Source organism: Eretmochelys imbricata, chromosome 7 (assembly GCF_965152235.1).
Source record: "Eretmochelys imbricata isolate rEreImb1 chromosome 7, rEreImb1.hap1, whole genome shotgun sequence".
In the NCBI taxonomy this organism is placed as follows: Eukaryota; Metazoa; Chordata; order Testudines; family Cheloniidae; genus Eretmochelys; species Eretmochelys imbricata.
This window is the reverse complement of record NC_135578.1, coordinates 88,531,375-88,556,391: the sequence shown is the minus strand read 5'-3', so window position 1 is coordinate 88,556,391 and position 25,017 is coordinate 88,531,375. Positions and strand designations below refer to the sequence as shown.

General features: G+C 39.3%; 1 protein-coding gene across 1 annotated transcript in view; it reads right to left on the bottom strand.

Moving 5' to 3' along the window:
- The window catches only part of PCDH15 (protocadherin related 15), a 672,916-nt gene that overhangs the window by 107,728 nt on the left and 540,171 nt on the right, over positions 1-25,017 (bottom strand). The window contains exon 23 of the mRNA XM_077821312.1: positions 644-753. Within this exon, the coding sequence (XP_077677438.1) occupies positions 644-753 (110 nt within the window). The remainder of the gene's footprint in view (positions 1-643; positions 754-25,017) is intronic.

Here is a 25,017-nt window from a genome sequence, read left to right as displayed (position 1 = left end):
CTGTACCTTCTGTTCAGCCACAAGCCCATTTACCTAGGGGGACGATGCCTTGAAAATACTGCACGGAGATTTTTCAAGTGAGATTTCTTCATGAAGGGGATTATTATGTGGCTCTATGATATTTTTCAAGTGTTCATGATACAATATACGATAATCAATACAAATCACATTGCAGGGGTAGTGAGCATCCCAATTATACAAAGGATAGATTTAGGCTGATTCCATTTAAAGCACACTCAAAAGCACATTATATATATTTTAATGACACAACTGAAGAATCTAATATCAATTGGCATGTATGTTTGTTTGGTTCTCCATACAAACAACTTCTGACATTTTAGCTAGAGTACTTACTCTTACTGAGCTATAGAAAATCTCTCTTACATTTTAAGGAGCAAACTCTGCTTCCCTTTCCTCAGCCCTAAAGGGCATCAATTCAGTTCTGCTGCATAGGCAGGGTGCAGCAGGTTTATGAAAGCAGGGTAATGGCAGCAGGAGCTCCTACTTGGGCTTGGCTTGGGTGAGGCAGGATTTAGCACTGGCTGTTTTATTTATATATACACACCACTTCCTGAAATTGTTTACATTTAATGAATGTACCATACAGCATAATCTGCAACTTTATTGAGATACTCTTACTTACCATCTTCATTTCCTGAAACAATTGAATATACAATAGTCTGATTCAAGGCAGCAGCAGTTACGACAGCAATCAGAGTTCCTTTGGGTGCACCTTCACTCACTGGCGGGGGTCTGCAGAATCGGATTGACACATTTATTCTCTATATTAGCATTTCTCCCCAACTATTAGGTTGCCACAGCAGGATGACAATTGAGGACCTGATTAACATGGCAGAGTGTAATCCTTGCAGCAGTATTGACTGTCCACTGGAAATTAAGATAGCTAACATATGAAATATGACAATGTGAGGATATAACACATCCTCAAGGTATAACAAAGAGAAAAATAGGGGATAAAGATAGCAGGAGCTAATAATACTCACCACCTGGAAGAAATCAACCAATAGTTATCACCAAAAAAGGCACTTTATAGAGAGATGCTCTGCTAAATGAAAATGACCCCTGCTAGAAATACATGTGGGGAAAGGTTCCTATATTAGTAACTTTATAAAAACCAAGATGCTTTTCAGGAAATCCACTGCTTCCTGCATTTAGACCTCAATTCAGCAAAGCATTTAAGCATGCACATAAGCTCATGAGTAATCCTAGTGAAGTCAGTGGAAAAGGTCACACAATTAAAGTTATACATGTGAAAACTATCTCCCCTTCCACATCCACAAATTCATAGATTCCAAGGCAAGAAAGGACCATTGTGATCCCATAATCTGACCTCCTATATAACACAGGCCATAGAACATCCTCAAAATAATTACTAGAGAAATTCTTTTAGAAAAATATCCTATCTTGATTTAAAAATTGTCAATGATGGAGAGACCACAACATCCCTTAGTAAGTTATTCCAATGGTTAATTACCCTCACAGTTAAAGTTTTAGACTTTATTTCCAGTCTGAATTTGTCTAGTTTCAACTTCCAGACATTGGATTGTGTTATACCTTTCTTTGCTAGATAGAAGAGCTCATAACTACATATATGTTCCTCACATAGATACTTATATAGTATGATCAAGTAACCACTTAACCTTCTCTTTGTTAGATTAAATGAGATAAATCTATTTAGTTTATCACTATAAGGCATGATGTCTAATCCTTTAATCATTCTTGTGGCTCTTCTCTGAACCCTCTCCAATTTATCAACATCCTTCTTGAACCGAGGGCACCAGATCTGGACATAGTATTCCACCAGCAGTCAGACCACTGCCAAATACAGAGCTAAAATAACCTCTCTACTCCTACTCAAGATTCCCATGTTTACGCATCCCAGTATCAAATTACCTCTTTTGGCCACAACGTCACATTTGAGCCTATATTTAGCTGACTATTCACCTCTGCCCCCCAAAATCTTTCTCAGAGTCTCTGCTTCCCAGGATAGAGTCCACCATCCTATAAGTATGCCCTACATTCATTGTTCATAGGCATATACATTTATATTTAGCCATATTAAAACACATATTGTTTGCTTGCACCCAGTTTACTAGGTGATCTTGATCACTCTGAATAAATGATCTGTGCTCTTCATTATCTACTACACCCCTAATTTGTTTGTCATGTGCAAACTTTATAGGTGATCATTTTATGTTTTCTTTCCAGTCACTGACAAAAATGTTAAATAGCATAGGGGAAGAATTGATCCCTGTGGGAACCCATTGGAAATACCCCTAATTCATGATGATTCCCTGTTTACGGATACATTTTGAGACCTATCAGTTAGCCGGCTGAGAATAAAGGAGAAGCTTACACTTTGAACATCTCTCTGGGCATTCATCTGTATGTAAGTTTAATTATTCTTTTGTTTTGTAAATGATATTCCACCAACAGGCACCTGTCCTTGTTTTTGTGGCCTTGAAACACTTAGTATCTTATATCTAGACAGCTCATTTTATTATATGTAATTATATCTCATATCTAAACTGCTCATTTTACTATATGTAATTAACTAGCTGCCTCCTGATACACAGTAAATAAAATTCCACCCTCAGACACCTCCCTGTCCAAATTTTAGGACATTTAGTACATTATCGCTATAAAAAGAGTGTCATGAGTGACACTTTTACGAAAAACAACATGACTATATAATCTACAGCAGAACCCTCCTCACCCAATCACAAGAATTACAGGAACATTTGGAGAACAGCTGATAAGTGCCACAGAGCTTCCTTCCCCAGTAAAAGTAAAGGAGGAAGTAGTGCGGAGCTATCCTTCACTTTTAACTACGGAATCAGTGCTAATGTAATTTAAACAGCTTCCTTTCAATAAATTTAGTGAGATATTGGAAGTAAACTCAACAGGAACTTTCAGCAAAAGACGAGGTAATATTCACGCTGAATACGAGCAAATAAAGTGTCAGTGTCACAAGCCCAGGTCTCGGGACATGTGCCTCAGTTTCCCCTTTTGGCTATATAAATTAGTCCTGGGTCAGACTCTACCTTCCATAACTCCTTTTTCATTATTTTTTTGTTACCAACAGACTTTATTCATTAATAACCAATACAGAGATAGTCCCAGGCTTCAGCTTCCTCCTCACCAGAGCTGTATTCTTCTTCTAGCGTCCTCTCATCAGTAAATCACCAGCAGCCCCTCCTGCCTCACAGATTTAGCTGCTCCACCCCATCCACACTAGGGTTCAGTCTTCTGTTCTGCTACCAGGGGTTCTCAAACTGGGGGTTGTAGGGTGGTTACATGGGGCTTGCAAGCTGTCAGCTCTGTGGGGCTGAGAGCCCCGAGCCCCCATTAAATTAAATTAAATTAAATTAACACTCTTCATCTTCCTACTCCCTTTCTAGGCCTATGGCTTGAGCCTGGCTCCTATCTAGCCAAGAAGAAGACACTAGCTCTCTTCCTGTACCTTACTGACAGGAGCTCCCCACTGTTTCCCTTCTGCAGGGACCCTGACAGTTCTTTTGGGGTTTTTACTGTCAATTTCAAGCCCTCATTCAGGGCATATTCCACATCCTGTAGTTTCCTCCAACTACCACAAGGCTTCTCTAGAGACTCCTTCCTTCCTCCCCACCCTCTGGCAACTTCTTTTTTATACTGTTCTAGCTGTTTTTTTTTTTTCAACTCAGCTGCTCCATTTCTAATTAGCTAAAGCATGCAACCTGGAGCACCTGATTGCCCCCAGGTATTCCCCACAGGGTCATCATGGGTCAGTTAGGCCCTGATCTCTCCTGAAGGGCCACTGGCCACAGGACAGGCAGCAGCAGATTTTTGCATTCATCCACAAGTTTTGATATTTGGATCTTTAATAAAAATATTTTCCTTTCTAGTCTCACACTTTTTATTCTACTCATGTGATATAGACAAATAAAATTTGAACTTGGCTATTTAAAGTTAGGCACATAAATAAAAGTGGACATTCAGCAACATTTCACTGGGATCTGTAGATGCTCAGCACCTCTGAAAATTAGGATGCCTTTATTTAGAAGCCTAACTTTAGGGACCCAGGTTTGAAAATTCTGGCTGTGGTCTACAATTACTACAACACTAATTTCAGATGATATTTTTTCAAAAATTCTGTTTTCAGAATCATCTTAGAAGTTTTAGCCCACACCACGTTTTCTATTCAAAGCTATAGAAGGATTGAAAATTGCATTCTTTAATTGCATCCCTGTTTGCAACCTTAACTACTGAAACCTGACCATCACTTAACAATTATATACTGGGATGCCAACAATTTAACCTGGGCTTCTGACTTACGGTATGCATTTTTCATATAAGATGGGATGTTTGCTAGAATTACAAAGACACATACACACAGAACATGGTTCCAGTCCTTCTACAGGAAGTGTGCTATCCACTATAGAAATTAAAGTCATTATAACTATCTGTTTTACTAAACCACTAAAGCTAGATCTGCACAATTATTATGAATGTACATTTTTAGATTGGTCTTAGTGACATGGAAAAAGACAATCAAACCAATTTTCATGCAGTTTAAAATTCAGTTTATTTATTGTGTTCATCAGTGTAGGATAGTGATGAAATTAAAATCTATTTTATGTTACATTAGACTCCTTGGCAATACTCTTTCTTCAAAATGCACACAATTGAAATCTGTGAAAAATACAAGATTTCTTATCTAAAAAACTTACACTTGGTCCCAACTCGGTTTTAGTACTTTAACCACCACCCCTGGCCCCTCCTCCCAAGAAAGAACAAGAGAGACACAATCTCGTAACTTCCATTCTGACATTGCTGAATTCAATGGATTGACAAATCAATACCAATTAGGAAGCTGCTTTTGTTTTCAATATGAAAGAATTTGAAGGAAGTGGAGATAGAACCACGGGAATTCACGTTCTTTGTAACCTTCCAGTAATTGCACCTCATTGATTTCATTTCCCTGATTTAACTAAGGCGATCAGGTGCAAAGAGCAATACATCAGTTCAATTAGAACATACAGTGGGTCTCTTAAGAACCTTCTGCTGAACTACGGATAAGTGAATTGGTAAAGGACAGAAGAACTCAGATGATAAAATACTGTTCTTTGCCCTGTACTTCAGCTATAATACCCCGTCTTTAGAGATAAATACATTGTTTTCCATTTTTAAGATTAAAATGTACAGCAGAAGCATTGTTTTCACTTGGGAAATAAATTCAGTGTGAAATTAATTTGGCAGTAGGGAGAGGCATCTTTATTCACTAGTTTAAAATTATTTAGAGAAAAAGGGACAATTATGTATTTGCAAGTTAAGACACAACAGTAGTTATGTTTCATGATCCTGTCTAACCCACCTGGTCTGCAATTTACAATACAAATACAATATTAGAAGGGGAAGAACAGTCATGTGGCTAAAGCACATGATGAAGATTCAGATTAAATGGCTTTGAGGATATGGGCCTTCATGTCTCTGTGCCTCAGGTTTTCCATCTGCAAATGAAAACCTTACCTACCTACCTACCAACAATGTTGTTTGTCTTCATCCATCACATTAATATTTGTAAAGTGCTTTGAGATACTTGGCGGGAATGGACTACGTAAGTGCAAAGGGCTGTATGCATATAAAGTATAAACAAACAAACTCAGGGGTTTTTCCCCCCTAAATTTGAATTGAGTGGTCAAAAATTATTCTAAATTAAGAGAATTAAGTTCTTTGTTCATCTACACAACACGTATGGCATTGCCAACAACAACATGAGAATTCTAAAGCACCTGTCTCTCAACCCTGTCCCTCAGAAAGGGCATCTACTGGTATATACTATATATCTATATATCATTTTCCTAAATACATTATTTGAAATATTCCACTGTCTCCTAGTGTTACGTACCCATATATCCAGATACACACAAAGAACGACACATGTAATGGTTATAGTCATAAACATAAGTCATAAACTTAGTGATAAACTCCTTATATACCATAAGAGTTTTAGTATAACTGCGTTTATCACATACGTCAGCCACTTTACCTGCAATCTAATCTTTCTAAGTGCCACCAATACTTCTTTCTGTGATTTATTCTGACAATATAAAACACTCAGACTGCTTTGAACAACTGCCATTTAAATAAGGCAAAACAAAAATCTGCTTCATTCACAGTAAACAGAATTTTTCCTGAAAATTACCCTCTTCTGAGGTGCAAACTGGGTAATATAGTATTAGTTATAATGCTTCTCTACCTCCAAAGTCTGTGTAGCTGTATTCATGAAGCTAGATCTTTTACACAGTTAAAATGTTTTGTGCCACTGTGACTGGGTCACTTCTGGGCTCAGGACAACTCTCTACCAGGTCCTCACTCAGGTGTAAAGAAACAAAAGGTCTATTACTAAGTTGCCATCCCCTTAGGCTGGATAACACCTGCAGCAGAGTTACTCAGCACCAGCAGATAAGGCAGGCGGCAGAGGGATAGCTCAGTGGTTTGAGCAGTGGCCTGCTAAACCCAGGGTTGTGAGTTCAGTCCTAGAGGGGGCCATTTATGGATCTGGGGCAAAAATTGGGGATTAGTCCTGCTTTAAGCAGGGGGTTGGACTTAAGTCCCTTCCAACCCTGATATTCTATGAAGTTACTGGTGACAAATTACACTATAGTCCCGCATCAGGCCTACCTTCCTTTGGGGAAGCTCTGGCAGGCAGCTGGATCTCAAGCCATTCCTCTCTCTCTCAGCCAGAGAAATGAAGACCTGATCTCCTTCCTAGTCAGCCCAAATGAGCTGTGCTCACCCCTTTTTAACACCTCCCTCCAAGTCTGGCACCTGTTGTCAGTTTAGCAGGGCGAAGCTGGTAGAGCCCACAGTAGCTCACTAACCCTTCCTGGCCAGTGTGGGTTACTATACCCCTTCAGAGCCACTCTATATCACAAAGCAACCTTAAAAGCCAGTTTAATTGGCAAGTACAGATTTCTACTTGGGAAATCCTTCCCTTCCCAGGGAAGTGGAGGAATTCCACTGATAGTGTATGGTCAATGATATAGTTTGTGATGGTGCCAGACCAGGTGCCAGTTTATGGCAAGGCCCCTAATCCTCAGTGAACACCAACAACCAGGCAATTTGGTTTACCCATGTGTTAGCATTGCTAAAGTAGATGGTAAGTTGGTAGAAATATCTTTAGTATTTAGACCTGATGAAATGTTTGTATGATGCTGCATGCAATGATCTCACTTATAACTTTACATCAGGGCTACAGATGTTATATTAAGTAAAAAGAAAAGGAGTACTTGTGGCACCTTAGAGACTAACAAATTTATTTGAGCATAAGCTTTCGTGAGCTACAGCTCACTTCATCGGATGCAATAGCTCACGAAAGCTTATGCTCAAATAAATTTGTTAGTTAGTCTCTCAGGTGCCACAAGTACTCCTGTTCTTTTTTCTTTTTGCGAATACAGACTAACACGGTTGCTACTCCAAAACCTGTTATATTAAGTGTTTACATTGTAAACCTCTGCAACTGTGGAACTTATCAAACAGGAGAAAAGCCTTCTCTAATGCAAATGCTGGCTACCTACAGAAGATGTTAGGTCTTGCCAAAGGAGAAGGCCTTTGAGACCAAATGAATCATTGTGAGACATCAAAGAACAGAAACTTTGTTAATTGCATGGGTGGCCTGTGAATTGCCAGCTGGAGGAGGCTAGCCTCCAGACCCGCCCCTGCCCCTTCTGCCCCTACAGCCCTGCAGCGTGGGAAGGTGGGCAGTGCATGGCCCCAGCCTCCCCAGCTACGGAGCATGGGAGGCCGCAGCCCGCCCAGCCCCGGAGCACAGGAGGATGGGCGGTCACAGCCTTCCAGCTCCGGAGTGCTGGGAAGGTGGGTGGCGCATGGCCCCAGGCTTTGCAGGCCCAACCAAAGAGCTGGAGGACTGGCCTCGGAGCTGCACGCAGAGAGCAGTGCTAAGCAGGAGGTGGGGCCATGGCTGGCTGTTTGGGGAGGCACAGCCACCCCCACCCTATGCAACCCACCTCCCATGGTTAATTGCATTCCTCACTGCCTCCAGGAAGAGGAGACCTGTGCCTGAACTCATTCCATAAGCTTGGACTCTGGGAAGAAGGGCATAAAAATCCCTGACGAGGAGAAACTAGGGTATTTCCCCTACTTGGACTCTAAAGCAACAAGAATCACTAAGCATAAGCAAAAGACCCCCAGCTGTTTTGTCTGGGTTATCTCTAACAGACATATAAAGCTCGCACATTATAGCAGTACTATCATCTTTTGGAACCTAAGACAATCTCATTTGTGTGTGTATGTTTACCTGCTTTAGCCTTGTAAACAACTCCAATTTATTTTTCCTAGTTAATAAATCTTTAGATAATTTGTTATAGATTGGCTACAAGTGTTGTCTTTGGTTTGAGTTCTGCAATACAGTTGACATGGGGTAAGTCACCGGCCCTTTGGGACTAAGAGTAACCTGAATATTGCTGTGATTTTTGGTGTAAAGGACAATCTATCACAAAGAGAAGCTTGCCTCATTGGCAAAGATAGTCTCCCAGGGCAGTGGTTCTCAAAGCCGGTCCGCCGCTTGTTCAGGGAAAGCCCCTAGCACACTGGACCAGTTTGTTTACCTGCCGCGTCTGCAGGTTCGGCTGATCGCAGCTCCCACTGGCGGTGGTTCGCCGCTCCAGGCCAATGGGGGCTGCAGGAAGCGGTGCGGGCCAAGCAACGTGCTGGCCGCCCTTCCCGCAGCCCCCATTTTCCTCAATCCCGTATTTTGCCTTCTCTCTCTTTCTCTGTGGTAGATTGTCTAGGAGGACACTAGGCCTGTTTTTCAATTTGTCTGCCACCTAATGCACTGAGAATTTACCATGAAATTCTTCTATCCAGAAGAGCATGGGCATAAGATTTGATCAAGGATTAAGCGGAAGAGCAGCAGAACCAAAAATAAATTGAAAATTACGCATAACGCTAAAGTGCAATAATAAGCTGTGTGCATATTTTGTATTGTACAAATGGATTTTTAGCCTTCTGTACTTTGTTGTTTTGTGTTGGTTTAAAAATGTCTAATTATCTATCTCAGAAATAAACATTTAAATTTACAGAGTTTTTTAAATCACTCCTACATAATGAAGGTAACATCTTTAGCCTGACCAGTTTAAAATGTCTTTAACAGAAAGTTAACCTGTCCCATTCCTATCACTCTCAGAAGGATCCTACATTTTCTTCCATTGCTACTTTTAACAGTCAGCTATATTTTAGTTTATATTACTCCCTCTTTATATGCAATATGCGCTTCATGCTTTCATGTATTGTGCCCATCTCTACAAAACATCTTGTCTATTCTGCTTTCACAGAAAATTGTTTTATAATGCTTTCATGGAAGAGATTATTTAAAACATAAACTGTCTTGCATTAATGTAGTCTTCTGTTGGAAGATCCATTCTGTACAAACCATCACAGTGCCTCAACTAAGATAAGCCAACCCACAATGTATCGTCTTAAGCAAAATATATATATTTTTTAATTGTCAGCTGGAAAAAAGGTTTCCAAACACAAACAGTGAACTTCCTGACTGTGCATTTGGATTTTTAAAATCTGCAAAAGCTGCAGAAGGTTTTATATATTCTGACTGCAGTAGTAAAAGAGAAATAAATAAAAGTCAGGCAGTAAAAGTAGTAATTGTTGCTGTTTAGCTTCCTTCCATCTACATTTAGACTGCTCACTCAGTTCTGCAGACATAACTTTGTTAATTGAAAAAAAGAAGAAGAAAAAAAAGAAGGGGATTATAATTAAATTTTAGAGAAAAATTATATCAAGTTTTTAAGCTTTCACCTTCCAGCACATGCAACTCAGAGTTTAAGGCCAGAAGTGACCAACAGATCATATAACATGACCTCCCATATATCACAGGCCACCCCCCCCACCACCCAGCAACTACTCACGAATTCCCACTACTGAAATTAGACCAAAGTATTACAACTCTCAGGAGCCTAAAATCAGTGTTTCCCAACCAGCATGCCATCAGGCATGAATCGGTGTGCCATCAGGAATTTTGAAAAAATCACTTGTGAAGAAAAAAAAGCAGCTCATTTATTTAAATTAGTGTCAGAACCAAATTCCATTTTTTGCTGTGGCTCATCATGTGTACATGCATGAGATCACAAGATGTAATTTTGGTGTCCAGAGGTGAGGGTGCACCACACAAATCTTTTATTGGAGTGTGCCTTAGACTGCAAAAAGGTTGAGAAGCAGCAGCCTAAACTATTATGTGCCACAGGCAGAGAACAGGAGGGACCAAGATGCACTAATGCCTGAGGCCCCTGCAATGGCAGGGAACTGACTAAGTGAGATATACCCAGATAATCCTGGGAACTGACCGGGACGCTATACTGCAGAGGAAGGCAAACCTCCACAAAGGTCAGTGCCAATCTGCTTTTTGGGAAATCTCCTTCCTGACCCCACACTTGGGGTCAGTTAAACCCTGAGCATGTGAGCAATAACCATCCAGGTAGGCATGTGAGAGAAAGAATGCTTGGTGCCACCTCAGAGCACTGGCCAAATCTGTCCAGTGTCCCATCTCCAGCCATGGCCATCTCTGATGCTTCAGAGGAAGTAGACCAAAACCACCCTTGAGCCAGAATATGTTGGAAGACCTCATATACACACTTCCTGACCGCTGCAGTCACTGACTGAAATCTCATGCTTCAGGGCTTCAGCAACGTAAGAAAAACTTATGGAGACTCTCACAGTTTCTGAAACCTGCCCCATATCATCACAAGCAATCCTGTCATATAATCCCACTCCACTTCTCTCTTAAAACCAATTAAATTGTTTGTCCCACAACTCCTATTGGGAGGCTGTTCCAGAACCTCACTCCTCTGATGGTTAGCAACATTCTTCTAATTTCCATCCTGAATTTGTTCATGGCAAATTTATATACTTTGTTCTTGTGCCAACGTTGACCTTTAGATTAAATAACACTTCACCTTCCCTGGTGTTTACCTCCCTTATGTATTTATAGAAAGCAATCATCCCTTCTCAGCCTTCTTTTTGATAAGCTAAATAAGCCAAGCTGATCACATAACAAAGGCTCTTCATTACTCAGTCATAGTAGCTCTGTTCTGTACCTTTTCCAGTTTGAATTTAACTTTCTTGAACATGAATGACCAGAATTGTATACAATTCTTACCAATGCCTCGTGCAATGACATTAATTGTCAGCCTGTGATCAACCAAAACTCCCAAATATCTCTTCTCTAACACTTCCAGTTGATGAGCTCCCAGCTTGTAGCTGAAATTCTCATCATTAGACCCTACGTGCATGATCTCCCAATTTGTACTATTGAATTTCATCCTATTTCTGTTATTCAAGTCTTCAACATTATCCTGATCTTCCTGTGCAATATGCCAATCCTCTTCTGTATTGATGATGGCTCCCAACTTTGTATGATCAGCAAATTTCATTTCATTTCTACTTTTTATGCCATGATTATTAATAAAAATAATGAATGATTGGTCCCAAGACAGATCCTTGAGGAACTCCACTAGTAACCACCCTTCACTCTTAGAGTTCACCTTTCAGCACAACCTTCCTTATTCTCTTTTTATTTATATTACTAAAAAAATTCTGGTTATTTTAATTTTTTTGCCAAGAGTTAATCCAGCTTGATTTTTGGCAATCCTCACTTTATTCCTATATTTTGTAATCTACAATATTCAGTTTTCTTGCTGATGAATCCCTTTTCCCATCTCTACAGGCTCTCTGCTTACTCTTAATAATCATTTATTCATCCAGTTGCATTCGGAACCATCCCCTACACATTGTTTCCCCTTGCTTGGAATACACAAAACAAATAGATTTTTGTATAGTTGATTTAAGAAATTCCAAGTTTCCCCACGTTTAAGTCAAAACTCTTCAGTTCAGTTGACTTCTTTAATTAATTCCCTTAACTTCCCAAAGTCTGATCTTTTGAAATGATAATAAACATAGCTGACAAATTGGTTTGGATTATCCTTCCATTTAATTTAAACTGAAACAATTACAGATTGCTTAATCCAGGGCTATCTCCTATGACCATGGTGTCCTCACTATTTACCAAAACTAAGTCTAAAATTGTAAAAAGAACAGGAGTAATTGTGGCACCTTAGAGACTAACAAATTTATTTGACCATAAGCTTTTGTGGGCTACAGCCCACTTCATCGGATGCATGCAGTGGAAAATACAGTAGGACAATTTTATATACACAGAGAACATGAAATAATGGGTGTTACAATGCCCAATATAACAAGAGCGATCAGTTAAGGTGAGCTATTACCAGCAGGAGAAAAAAAAAAACCTTCTATAGTGAACATCAAGATGGGCCATTTCCAGCAGTTGACAAGAACGTGTGGGGAACAATAGGGGGAAAAATAAACATGGGGAAATAGTTTTACTTTGTGTAATGACACATCCACTCCCAGTCTTTATTCAAGCCTAAGTTAATTGTATCCAGTTTGCAAATTAATTCCAATTCAGCAATCTCTCATTGGAGTCTGTTTCTCAAGGTTTTTTGTTGTAATATTGTGACTTTTAGGTCTGTAATCGAGTGACCAGAGAGACTGAAGTGTTCTCCGACTGCTTTTTGAATGTTACAGACAGCCCCCCAACCTGAAGCAAATACTCACCAGCAACCACACAACAAAAACACTAACCCAGGAACCTATCCTTGCAACAAAGCCCGTTGCCAACTGTGTCCACATATCTATTCAGGGGACACGATCATAGGGCCTAATCAAATCAGCCATGCTATCAGAGGCTCGTTCATCTGCACATCTACCAATGTGATATATGCCATCATGTGCCAGCAATGCCTCTCTGCCATGTACATTGGCCAAACTGGACAGTCTCTACATAAAAGAATCAATGGACACAAATCAGACGTCAATAATTATAATATTCAAAAACCAGTTGGAGAACACTTCAATCTCTCTGGTCACTTGATTACACACTTAAAAGTCACAATATTACAACTAAAAAACTTCAGAAACAGACTCCAACGAGAGACTGCTGAATTGGAATTAATTTGCAAATTGGACACCATTAAATTAGGCTTGAATAAAGACTGGGAGTGGATGTGTCATTACACAAAGTAAAACTATTTCCCCATGTTTATTTTTCCCCCCTACTGTTCCTCACACGTTCTTGTCAACTGCTGGAAATGGCCCATCTTGATTATCACTACAAAAGGTTTTGTTTTTTCTCTCCTGCTGGTAATAGCTCACCTTAACTGATCACTCTCGTTATAGCGTGTATGATTACACCCATTGTTTCATGTTCTCTGTGTATATAAAATTGTCCTACTGTATTTTCCACTGCATGCATCCGATGAAGTGAGCTGTAGCCCACGAAAGCTTATGCTCAAATAAATTTGTAAGTCTCTAAGGTGCTACAAGTACTCCTGTTCTTTTTGCGGATACAGACTAAAAAGGCTGCTGCTCTGAAACCTATCAAAATTGTATTGTCTCTTTGTTGGTTCAGTGATGATCTGGTGAATAAAACTGTAGTCTATCTCATCCAGGAAGAACCGGGTCCTAACAATATTAGTAGCATTTATTCTCCAATCTATAGATGGGAAGTTATAGTCTCACATTATGGCACAATATTACTAATAATATTTAAAAATATCTTTATCATATCTAAGTTCTACTCTGAGAGTCTACAGCAGACCCCTAACACTATCCCAGTAGAACCTATTTTATAATGCTTCCCCAGAGTGATTTAGAACCAAATAGTTTTTGTTTTGTCCATACCATCAGTTCTTATTACTTTACAATTTATTGCATCACTGAAGAACAATGCTACCCAGCCACCTTACTTTCTTATTCTGTCTCTCCTAAACACTACATACCCTTTAATACCTGTATACCAATCATGACTGCTCTTCCACCATGATCCTGTAATCCCTACAATGTCCAGTTTGCTCTCCTTCACCAATAGTTCCAGTTTCCCCCTTTTATTTCCCAGACTCCTTGCATTCATATACAAGCATCACAATTTCCTTCAGACTTCATCCAGTTTTCTATGAAGCCAGATTAGATATAGCTCTTGGACCAACTGTAAAATCTTCCTGACTACTACTTCAGTCAATATTTTTACTTTCTCTCTTGGTTGCCATCCATACTTTCACCTTCTGGTGTTCCATTATCCCGTACTATATCTTCATTTAACTGTTTTTCCTCCTTCTTTGTATTGAAGCAGAATGTGGCGATTATCTGAGTCTCTGTCACTCTTCTCCCCTCATTTCCTGGTTTAAAGCCCTTTTTATCTATCATGCCAGTCTTGATCTTAGAAGGATAATATGCAAATAGAGTCCATCTGTTGAGAAGAGTCTTCTTTCTGTGAATGCCTCCCAATAGTCTTCAGAGTAGCAGTCGTGTTAGTCTGTATCCGCAAAAAGAAAAGGAGGACTTGTGGCACCTTAGAGACTAACCAATTTATTTGAGCATAAGTTTTTGTGAGCTACAGATCACTTCATGCATCTGATGAAGTGAGCTGTAGCTCACGAAAGCTTATGCTCAAATAAATTTGTTAGTCTGTAAGGTGCCACAAGTACTCCTTTTCTTTTTCCCCAATACTTTGTTATTCCAAAACCTTCCTTATAGCACCAGTCCTTGAGCCATCTGTTGATCTTCATTATATTGTCTTGCTTTGGCCCCTCCTTCTTCAGGGACCAGAAATGTTCCTTCCTCTTCTTTAAGTAACTTACCAGTCTCACAAAATTATCCTTGATCCATTCCAGTGGGAATCTAGCAGTATCCTTAATCCCAACATGCAACACAGTCGGTGGATTTTTCCCCAACCCTATCAGGATCCTTTTCAACCTCACGTCCACATCTCATATCCTTCCTCTTGGCGGACAGCATACTCTTCTGTTCTCTGGATCTGGTCTGGTGCCAGGCCTGTTGACTCTTCTTAGTATGGATTTCCCAGTCACATAGACCTGCCTCTTCTGGGTGTCAATATGAATCTGTCTTATGCTCTCTCTGTCTTCAAGTACATCACTGTCATTCTTCTTTGGGCTCTAGTACCTGGCTATCACCATCATCTTTTCCTCTCTTCTTCAGGGGCTGGTTTCCATTATTTTCTTCCTTGCCACCACATCTTTTGTTTGTTTCTTCTCCTTATTCCCCAGTACAGCAAACTTGTTACTCAACTCAATTTCATCACCAGTAGCTGGTCTTACTCTCTTGTTCCTGTGGTCATGTTCTTCCATGCATCACCTTCCTCTTACAGCACTTTTCTCCTCAGAGCCTTTTGTTTGGCAGGTAGCTGCTAATATTGAGTTGTCTGTACCACCCCCTCCTCCTCTTCTCCTGCATTATACCATCAAATCCCCATCTGAATTCCATCACTGTCTCCAGCTGCATCTCTAATCTTGGATCTTCTCTGCCATGAGTTCTATGAGGTGACATTTCATGCATAAGTAGCTTCCATCAAGGATAATGCACATCCTGCAGCTTCTGCATCCAACCATCTTCTTTGTCTCCTCTCCTTGTCGGTTCACTTCTAGTGCTGCCTTAGTAGCCATCATTATCTTGTCTTCTGAGTCCCTACTCCTAGAGAAAAAGAAAGGACATAAATCCCCACAAACTCCCAACCACAAACTCCCACAGAAATTCTGCTGTTAGCTGCTAAGTATTCACTGCTCCAACATTCACTACTGACTGGCTTTTAAACCTAGCTAAGTGAAATCAGCACTATTCTCTCATTAAGGGATATTAGCAAGCACCAGATCAAGCTGCACACCTGGAACAAATCCCTGGAAAATCAAGATTTGCACCTCTAGAACACAAAACCACCACTCTCCTTTCAGGCCAAACTCCCACAAATGCTGCTGTTTGCTTTTAGCTCAACGGTGAGAGTTTGAAATGACATCACTTACCAAAAAGCCACAGGGTTTTTCCTGAAATGAATACTTTCTCCTCAATTAGAACGGTCTCTTTTCCATGCAATATTATATTCAAAGTCTGTTCAGTAAGTGTTCTCTGCTATAAATATCCATTCACTCTGCCTTGGTTCTCAGATCAGTTCAGAATGTTTTGACCTTTTTCATGGTATTTATCTCTAAACCAGATGACAAGGGAGTTTAGGCATTGTTACAGGGAACCACCTCCTTGGCCCATTATCTTTTAAGATAAATGTCAAACTTCATTCTGATGAACTCTATGTCATCGGGCACAATGAGTTTGTGTAATTCCAGCAACATTTCTAAATCAAAGCTAAGCGCTGACATTATTACTTAGGACTTTGATCTTTTTGTCAGGAATACCACCAAAGAAAAGAAGGGGAAAATACATTTTCCTAAGTAACTTCTGAAAGGTTAGCTATTATAACATTGTTGGATTTTCTCATGTATTATAATTCCTCAGATCTTCTGTGCAGACTAAATCCTGCCATCATTTCTTCTTGTGAAATCAAGGATAATGGAGTGATTTTGCTCCCTTATAGTAGGTCACTGAAAGCTGACAGAATCTGACCCTGCAGTGGCACAACGTGCTCAACTATAAACCTCGTGTTCGTGTTACTATTACACATCCCTATTTTCCAAGTTTAAACTTAGCTGTAAAATTCCATCATGGACTATAAAACTATGTTAAAACCCCCTAAGGTCTACCTATCAAAGGTAAGTGGCAATTCAACTATGATCTCCAGCCTACCCTTCTGCCAAAGACAGTAACGTATGTCTCCAGGGTCAGACTGGAGTCAGAATCACTTATGATTTAGCTGATACAAAATGTAGGTAAATCGTTTCACCATAGTATTTCATGGGAAACCATTTTAATTAGCAAAGAAAACAAAACAGAGACGTTTGAAATGGTTAAACAAACAAAACAAAGACATAGCATTATTAAACAAGTGAGAAGTGAGCGAACAAACACACTTCAACTATTACGCTGCTCTTCTCTTCTAGCCCAGTTAACTGTCTAATTATCCGCTACCAACATCAGAGCTTCATACTTGCTGCAACGGCTCTATTTCCAGTACACATTAAAATCTACAATGTGGTATTTATCATTGGCTGGTAACACACTGCATTTTTGTTTGATGCTTTTGGAAATAAAAATAAAATAAACACATTCTCATTTTCCAGTAACTAAACAATAGCCAACAGTTCAAAGTGTTAATGGTTCTAACTGCAAGGGCCTGATCTGCATGCCTTCCTCTAGCCAAACTCCCACTGAAGTCAATGTTGGTTCAATCTGCGTAAGAAATGTAGGGTTGCCCCTATAAATGGGAATAGTAATGGGATTTGTTTTTTCTGGCAGGGAGAGGCTGTCCTCCCTTGGAAAATGTGGTAAATGGCACTTAACTAGCCAGCTTTGATGCTCTGCAGGAAGTTAATTACAGTTCATGAATCTCATTTATATTTTGTGATATTTTCTCTTGTGATTAAGATTCAGGCACTCAAGAAAATGAGTGAAGGAATGAAGTGTTCCACAGCTGCTAAGCTTTTGTTTAATACTCTTCCGGTACAAATGTGTGTGATATTAATAGCTGCTGCAGCAACTGTGCACTTTCTTCACTATCTGTAAAATGGGTTTCTATAAAAGTAGCTTCATTAGTCCATACTAATAGATCCTCCTTTGTCCATAGGTGGTGACAGTCCAACAAGTAGAAGAAGAACCTTTTGTCTCAAAGGAGGTCACTGCTACTAGTGCACACAGGATTAACACTAATAGACCTTGTTAATATCAAATATCAGTAACACAGAACAAGACTAACTGGGTGGGTGTATGGATAACTGGAGCTACTCTCTCATTTTACAAGTAGGAGAAAATGACTCTCTGGTGTAGCAGTAATACAGTCTAAATAGCAGTACCAGGGAATAGAATTAGAGAGGTGAAAAACATACCCTTGACTTTACAAAAAAATTGGTTTACTGAATTACAGCCTATAGGCAATATCTGCCAAAAGCTGCCCCTTGAGGCAGTAGTGTTTAACTTTTAATGTAGAACAGTGAATGGACTTTTGAGTGGCCACTTTGACATTATTTCCTGTTCAGGAATCATCCCCTATATCATGGGCTTCTACTGCAAGGGATCAGGGACCACTTCTCGAAGGTATGTTTCAAAGATAGCAGAGCAAATCAAGTCAGAGATGGATGCTTTGGAAGCCTTCATCTGTTGCTCCAAAACAAATGCGGAAATGGCCAGTGGGATTTTTTTTTCTTTTCAGATAAAAATTGAAGACTCACAGCAACTAAAATGAGTGCAAGATACTATCCTTGTCCCATTTTTGGTTGGGACAGAAGGCAAGAAAGGATACCTCTTGATTAGTAAAAAGGTAGAAATGTATTATGAATGAATCTGTTCACAATTGTCAGAACCAATTTTCCAGGCTGAAAGATCTAGCAAAGTCTGTGATTTCTCCTCTCCTTCTGGCGGAGGTAACCACAAAGTACCAAGCTGCACATGAGAAAAGCTAGAGGAATAGTAGCTATGGGTTCGAAAGAAGGCAGCCACATTCTTTAGAATACCATAATGAGCTTCTGTGATGAAACAGAATTAATGAAAATTGGCCTTTATTAGCTTGACAGCTTTCAGAAACTGCATCACTAAAGGAAGAGATCCTAAATACAGTTGCCTCACCCTTGAATATACTAAAAGACAAAATTTACTTTATGATGCGCTGGATATATTTAAGAAAAGTAGAATTTGGGACAAAAATTAGACACCATCAAAGTGTTCCACAGCTGCTAAGCTTTTGTTTAACACTCTTCCAGTAGGTTATCAAAACTATTTAATGACTTGTTTTCATGACTTGAAAACAGTGGTGATGACTGAGTCAAGTACCCTCAGGCCAAACAGGAGCGATAGGAGGCAGGGACAGGTTGCTGAGATGGTCATGGTGACTTGATTTCTGAAATAATAGGATGTCTGTGCAAGGAAGGGGCCAGGGTTCAGTTACAGTCAAAGTCCACAAAACAATTCCTCTGCAATGAAGGTGAAGCTATAGAAAAATCAGTTTAATCTTGTATCTTCATTTTCTGGGGAATAAGGAGGAAAAGATGGAGTTTTTCAAAAGATTGTGATTTCAAAGAATAGAGAATGTATCTGTCCCTCTATTTGCTGCACAAATGAGGTACTTTGAAGTTGTGGATTGGGAGGTGGGGAGGGAGTCTGCTTTTGAACATTCTGCAAATCTAAATAAATACTTGTACGCTGAAGATTTATTTTGATGATATATGGTGGAACAGTTGAGCTGATCTGCTGTCATCATGAATTCCCTGGTTATGCTGATTTGCTTTAATGGTTTAAGGTTAATTTTAGGATAGTTACTGTTCACTGGACACTTGTCTCCCACTGAATGTTGAGATAAATTACTTTTGAGGAATGGCTGAATGGACTAGAATGGGATTTGGCAAAATACAAGGTTTGAATGGTAGAAATCTAGGTGAACAGTTTAGATTTCCAGTCTATTTTACTACGAAGATGATTCTTTCTGTAGAACCACTTGTCCTGCGCAGACATCTAGGTCACATCGCTTCCACATCTGAAGAGTCTGGTTTCCGTCAGTGTAATAGTCTAATCAGGATCTGATAGTATAATTCACCTAAGGAGGGAAATGGATTGAGTACATGAGACCAGACATTTCCTCAGATTTTATTTAGAAAGTGAAGCTTTCTGTCCCATTGCATAAATAGAGAGGAGAGGTGTTGTATCTGTTGTACAGCAAACTCTAGGCACTATATTGAAGAAAGTTATTAACCCAAAGAGCAAAAAGGGACTTACATGGCAGATAGACTAGGCTGAGAGCTGGTTGTTAGAGAGTATTTTCTGAAGCCTTTCTTAAAGCAAATGCATGCAGTCCTCCTGAGTTATGAAGTGAGCTCTCAGAGCCTAACAGTGTTCCAACGCACACTGGAGAATCTGATAGGCCTTCTGAAGAGATTCAGCTTTCACTAGCCAGTCATCTAAATAAGTCAGAAGAGTAACCTCTTCTTAGTGATGGGCAATCAAAGAGACTCGGAATCCTTAAAATATCCATAAGCCTGAAAAAGAGGGCTGTATATTGTAAGGATTGGTTGTTGGTCTCGAAACTTAAGTATTTCTGAAGAGAACTGCAATAGGTATATGGTGAAACGCATCTTGTAGATACATGGAAGCTAAATATTCTTCCTGCTGTACAGCTGATATTAAAGAGAGAACAGATTACATTTTTAACTTCTTGTACTCTAGAAAGAAGTTTAATCATTTGTGATCTAAGAATGAAGACTCCTGATTACTTCAGCTCTAGAAACAAACAACAGAGAAAAACCCTTTGTCTGGCCAATCTGTAGGGACAGGAAGGGTAGCACAAATATACAAGGGTGTTTGATACAGTTTACAACATTTTTATTTAGAGAGCCAAGAAATAGGTGAAAACATTTTTGAGTTTGAGGGAAATGAAGCAAATTCTAACCACCATTTGAACCTATAGACAGACTCAATTTGTCTGATATTATGTTTTCTCATTCTGATAAAATGGTTAATTCTCTTCCTTCCTCAAAAGAATGAATTGGAGGGGCAAGCGAAAGAAGTCAGAATCTGATTTATTGGGGTGGAGACATCCTGAATGTCATCTCTGCCTTCGTGACATTGATTACAGCATCCTGGGCCAGGAAAATTGAGCTGAATGGGATGGAGTTTGGGAACATATCTATACTAGGGGGTAAAATATACACTTCAGGCAGAAAAATCTATTGCTTTATCACCTGTCTCCCAGAATGGTGAGGAGAGAAGCCTTGTTTTCTGAACATTAGTGGCACCCAGACAATAGCAATAGACGGTGTTTTGTGTGCCACCACTTGACTGCCCATTTTTATGTATAGACAAATCTTGAAAATGCCCAAAGTAGAATTGGCTAGAATGTCACAATCCAGTTTCTCTTGAATCTGTTCTGAAATTATCTTATGTGAAGAGAAGCCTTCTCAACTAAATAATAAATATTCTGATGAAAAAAAGATATATGTAAAGATACTGCCACCCCCTGGCCTCTCTATCAAACACCATCTTTAAGATTGTTTCCATTTTCTTGGTTTAATAATAAAAACCCACACCTTTTGAGGAAATTAAGTTTATTAGTGTATTCTGCAATAATGGAATGGATAAGAATAAGGATCCCAGATATTCTTTTTCTTTTTAAGGAATTTATATATTGTATTCAGTACAAATGAAGAAATATTTACTATCAGGTCTTCTCCTAAATGTCCTTTCTTTAAAACTGGAAACACCTGGACACTTTTTTTATTTTTGCTGAGAGTCAGAAAAAAACCAACCCCTCTTTTTTATGATAGTTGGAAATATAGAATTCTCAGAGAAAGTTAAGATCATGAGCACTGCTATGATTAAATGCCCTGTGTCCTCTGTGCTAAACTCCCTCAGGCTGGTGTCCTCGGGTTCAGTAATTGACTTTGAAAAAGACAGATGATGCCTACTCGAGTTACAAAACCTTAGAGAGAATATGCTTCAATTTCCTTTTCACCTTTCAGGGCATGTCAGAAGAGAAAGGCCTGTCAGGTTTCTTAGCACAAGAGAAGGGCACTTCCTTGATGGGCAGAAATGGTTCTTGCTCATATGTTTAACAGGAGATTGACCCCTGTAGAAGAGGGTTCACACAGTGGCTGCAAAGACTGGCTTCTCTGAAATCCTTGTTGAGGTCTGGATCCTAAAAACAGAATTAAAGCAGGGATGTCTAAGGTCACTTAGGACTCCCATCATGGTGGCAATGGAGCTGGAAAAAGTCAACATGTAAAATTTTACTTTTGCTGACTCTGGAGAAGTTTATGGAGAGCCTGCACATTTGTAAGAAGTGGAAGGATACATGCATCACAGGATTTTGTAGCTGCCTGGGTCTTGCTGAACCCATGTATCACAAGAACACAGAATCTTCTCCGTCTGGCCACTATGACAGAGCAATTGGTAACAATCCTGTTATATTTTTCTGTTTTTCCCCATTGTCAGTCATGTTTTGAAAAAAAATACTCCCCTGAGGAGAGCTGCACATCAGCTCCTCAGTGAGACAAAGTAAAAACTCATGTGCATTAGCAGCAGTGAACTCCTGTGTTTTGAAAAATGCTACAACAGTACTGTCACGTGACTTTTTGATATATTTCCATAATTTTGTTTTGTGCCTGCATATTCAGTGAAATCTTAGAATACACAGCAGTTTGGTCAGATTAGATCTGCCTATGGTGTTGACATATCGAGCCAAATGGAAAACATTATACCTGTTAATGGCAAAGAAAAGAAGAAAGAAAATCCTGCCTGTCATGAAATATCATTTTTATACAGTAGAAATTTTCACACTGAACAGTATTATTACTAGTCCAGGGAAAACATGCCATGCTACATCTATATACTTTCAACAGCCTGAAATTCTGATCTTCATATATCTTGTCAGAAAAAAAAAAATCCGTGATAAACTGGAACCAAACTTCACATTTCTCACAAGTGGACCCCTATTTAAAAATGAGATATTCTATGACTCTAAAGCAGACCAAACGATTCTAGTATTTTCCTTTTTTTTTTAAGCTATGAAAAGTCTGAACAACCTGTTTAATGTGACCAAAGGCAATAACTGGGAGCCAAAAACTGCTGCTTTCAGTTAGCATTTTATTTTCTGCTATAAGAACTATTAGCTATGATATTCTAGTTGTGAGGAGGACCTGGTATTTATTAATTAACACACAATCCAAAATACTTTGAAGTTTCATCTTCTAAAAAATATAAGTAATCACAGAAGATAGGAAGATAGAAAATACCAAACTAATTTAACTATCTCTGACTGAGGCTCATTTCACATCTGGACTTCACAATTTTGTGATGCTAACTGTGATCCATTAATTAAGACACTATAAATTTTCTATTCCTTGTTTTAGGGGGATTGAAAGTTTATGTTGCTTTCAAAGTTCAGTGAGATATATATGCAGTTCTATATAGCTAGAGGAGTCTTTCAGAATATGTCAGAATCAAAGAAATTCATATACTTGTTATAAACTGGGAAATATCTATTTTTAGAGAGTATGGTGCATGTCTCTGTGTGTGTGTTCTTATGATCGGTTACTTCTATGGAGGTAGACCATAACAGATTGTTTGAGGAACTAAGCACAGAAAGGTAAAACAATGGCCTAGGTATTGTGTCAATATTTTAAAAGGGTAAACAGAATGGTCTGGGTAATTATAAGCCTTACAGTATGACACTGATCTCAGGCAAGATGGAACTGCTGATACATGATTTCACTCATGAAGAATTAAAGGAGGGTAATATAATTAATGCCAATCAACATGACTTTATGAAAAATAGATCCTGTCAAACTAACTTGATCTCTCTTTTGGATGAGAGTACAAGTTTGATAAAGGTAATTGTGTTGATGTAATATACTTAGACTTCTGTAACGCATTTGATTTGGAACCACACATTTTGATTAAAAAACTAGAACCTCATAATACTAACATGATACACATTAAATGGATTAATAGCTGGCTAACTGAGAGGCCTCAAAATGGAAATGGAAACTCATCATAGAGCAGACGTGTTTCTACTGGGGTCCCACAGGGTCGGTTCTTGTCCCAACACTATTTAAGATTTTTATAAATGACTTTGAAGAAAACATAAAATCATCACTGATAAAGTTTGCAGATGAGACAAAAATTAGGGGAACAGTAAATAATGAAGAGGACAGGTCACTGAGAGAGAACAATCTGAATTGGCTGATAAACTGGGTGCAGTCAAACAATATCCATTTTAATATAGCTAAATGTAAATGTATACATCTAGGAACAAAGAATGTAGGTCATACTTACAGGACGGGGGGGACTCTATCCTAGGAAGCAGTGACTCTGAAAAAGATTTAGTGTGGTGGATACTCAGCTGAACATGGGCTCTTAGTGTGATACAGTGACCAAAAGGGCTAATGTGATCTTTGGATGCATAAACCAAGGAATCTTGAGTATGGAGTGGAGAGGTTATGTGACCTCTGTATTTGGCACTGGTGCAACTATTGCTGACATACTGTGTCCAGTTATGGTGTCTGTAGTTCAAAAAGGATATTGATAAATAGGAGAGGGTTCAGAGAAGTGCCATGGGAATGATGAAAGGATTAGAAAACATGCCTTATAGTGATAGGAGCTCAATTTATTTAATTTAACTAGAGAAGGTTAAAGGTGACTTGATTAAAGCCTTTAAGTACCTACAGGGGGAACAAATATTTAATAATGGGCTCTTCTCTGTAGCAGAGAAAGGTATAACATGATCCAATGGATGGAAATTGAAGTTAGACAAATTCAGATTCGAAATAAGGTGTACATTTTTAACAGTGAAGGTAATTAACCATTTACCAAGAGTTGTGATGGATTCTCCATCACTGGCAATTTTTAAAACAAGATTGGATGTTTTTCTAAGAGAGATGGTGTAGAAATTATTTTGGGGAAATTCTATATCCTATATTATATACAGGATGTCAGGTCAGGTGATCACAATAGTCCCTTCTGGTCTTGGAATCTATGAATCTATTAACACTAAGGGTATATCTACACTGCAGAAAACCCCTTGTGGCAGCGAATCTCAGAGCTCAGGTCAACTCACTTTGACTCACGTGGTTTGTGCTAACAGGGCTAAAAATAGCAGCGAAGATGTTCCCACTTGGGCTGGATCCCGAGCTCTGAGATCCTTTTCCCTTGCTGGGTCTCAGAACCCAGGCTCCAATCCGAGTGGGAGCATCTACACTGCTATTTTTAGCTCCGTAGTGCAAGCTCAAGTCAGTTGACCGAGGCTCTGAAACTCACTGCTGCGGTGTTTTTGTTTTGTAGATGTACCCAATAATACTAGAGGACTTTGTGGCCTATAAAGGATGAGGGTTAAGCCGGGGCCAGAGACTGCCTGGGGTGTCAACGAAAAGCTGACAAGCTGGAAAACACACAGAGAGGGAGAAACTACAGCAGGGATGGTCTGTTTCTTCCTGCCAGAGACTGATAATACTCATGTGTGAAGGCTTT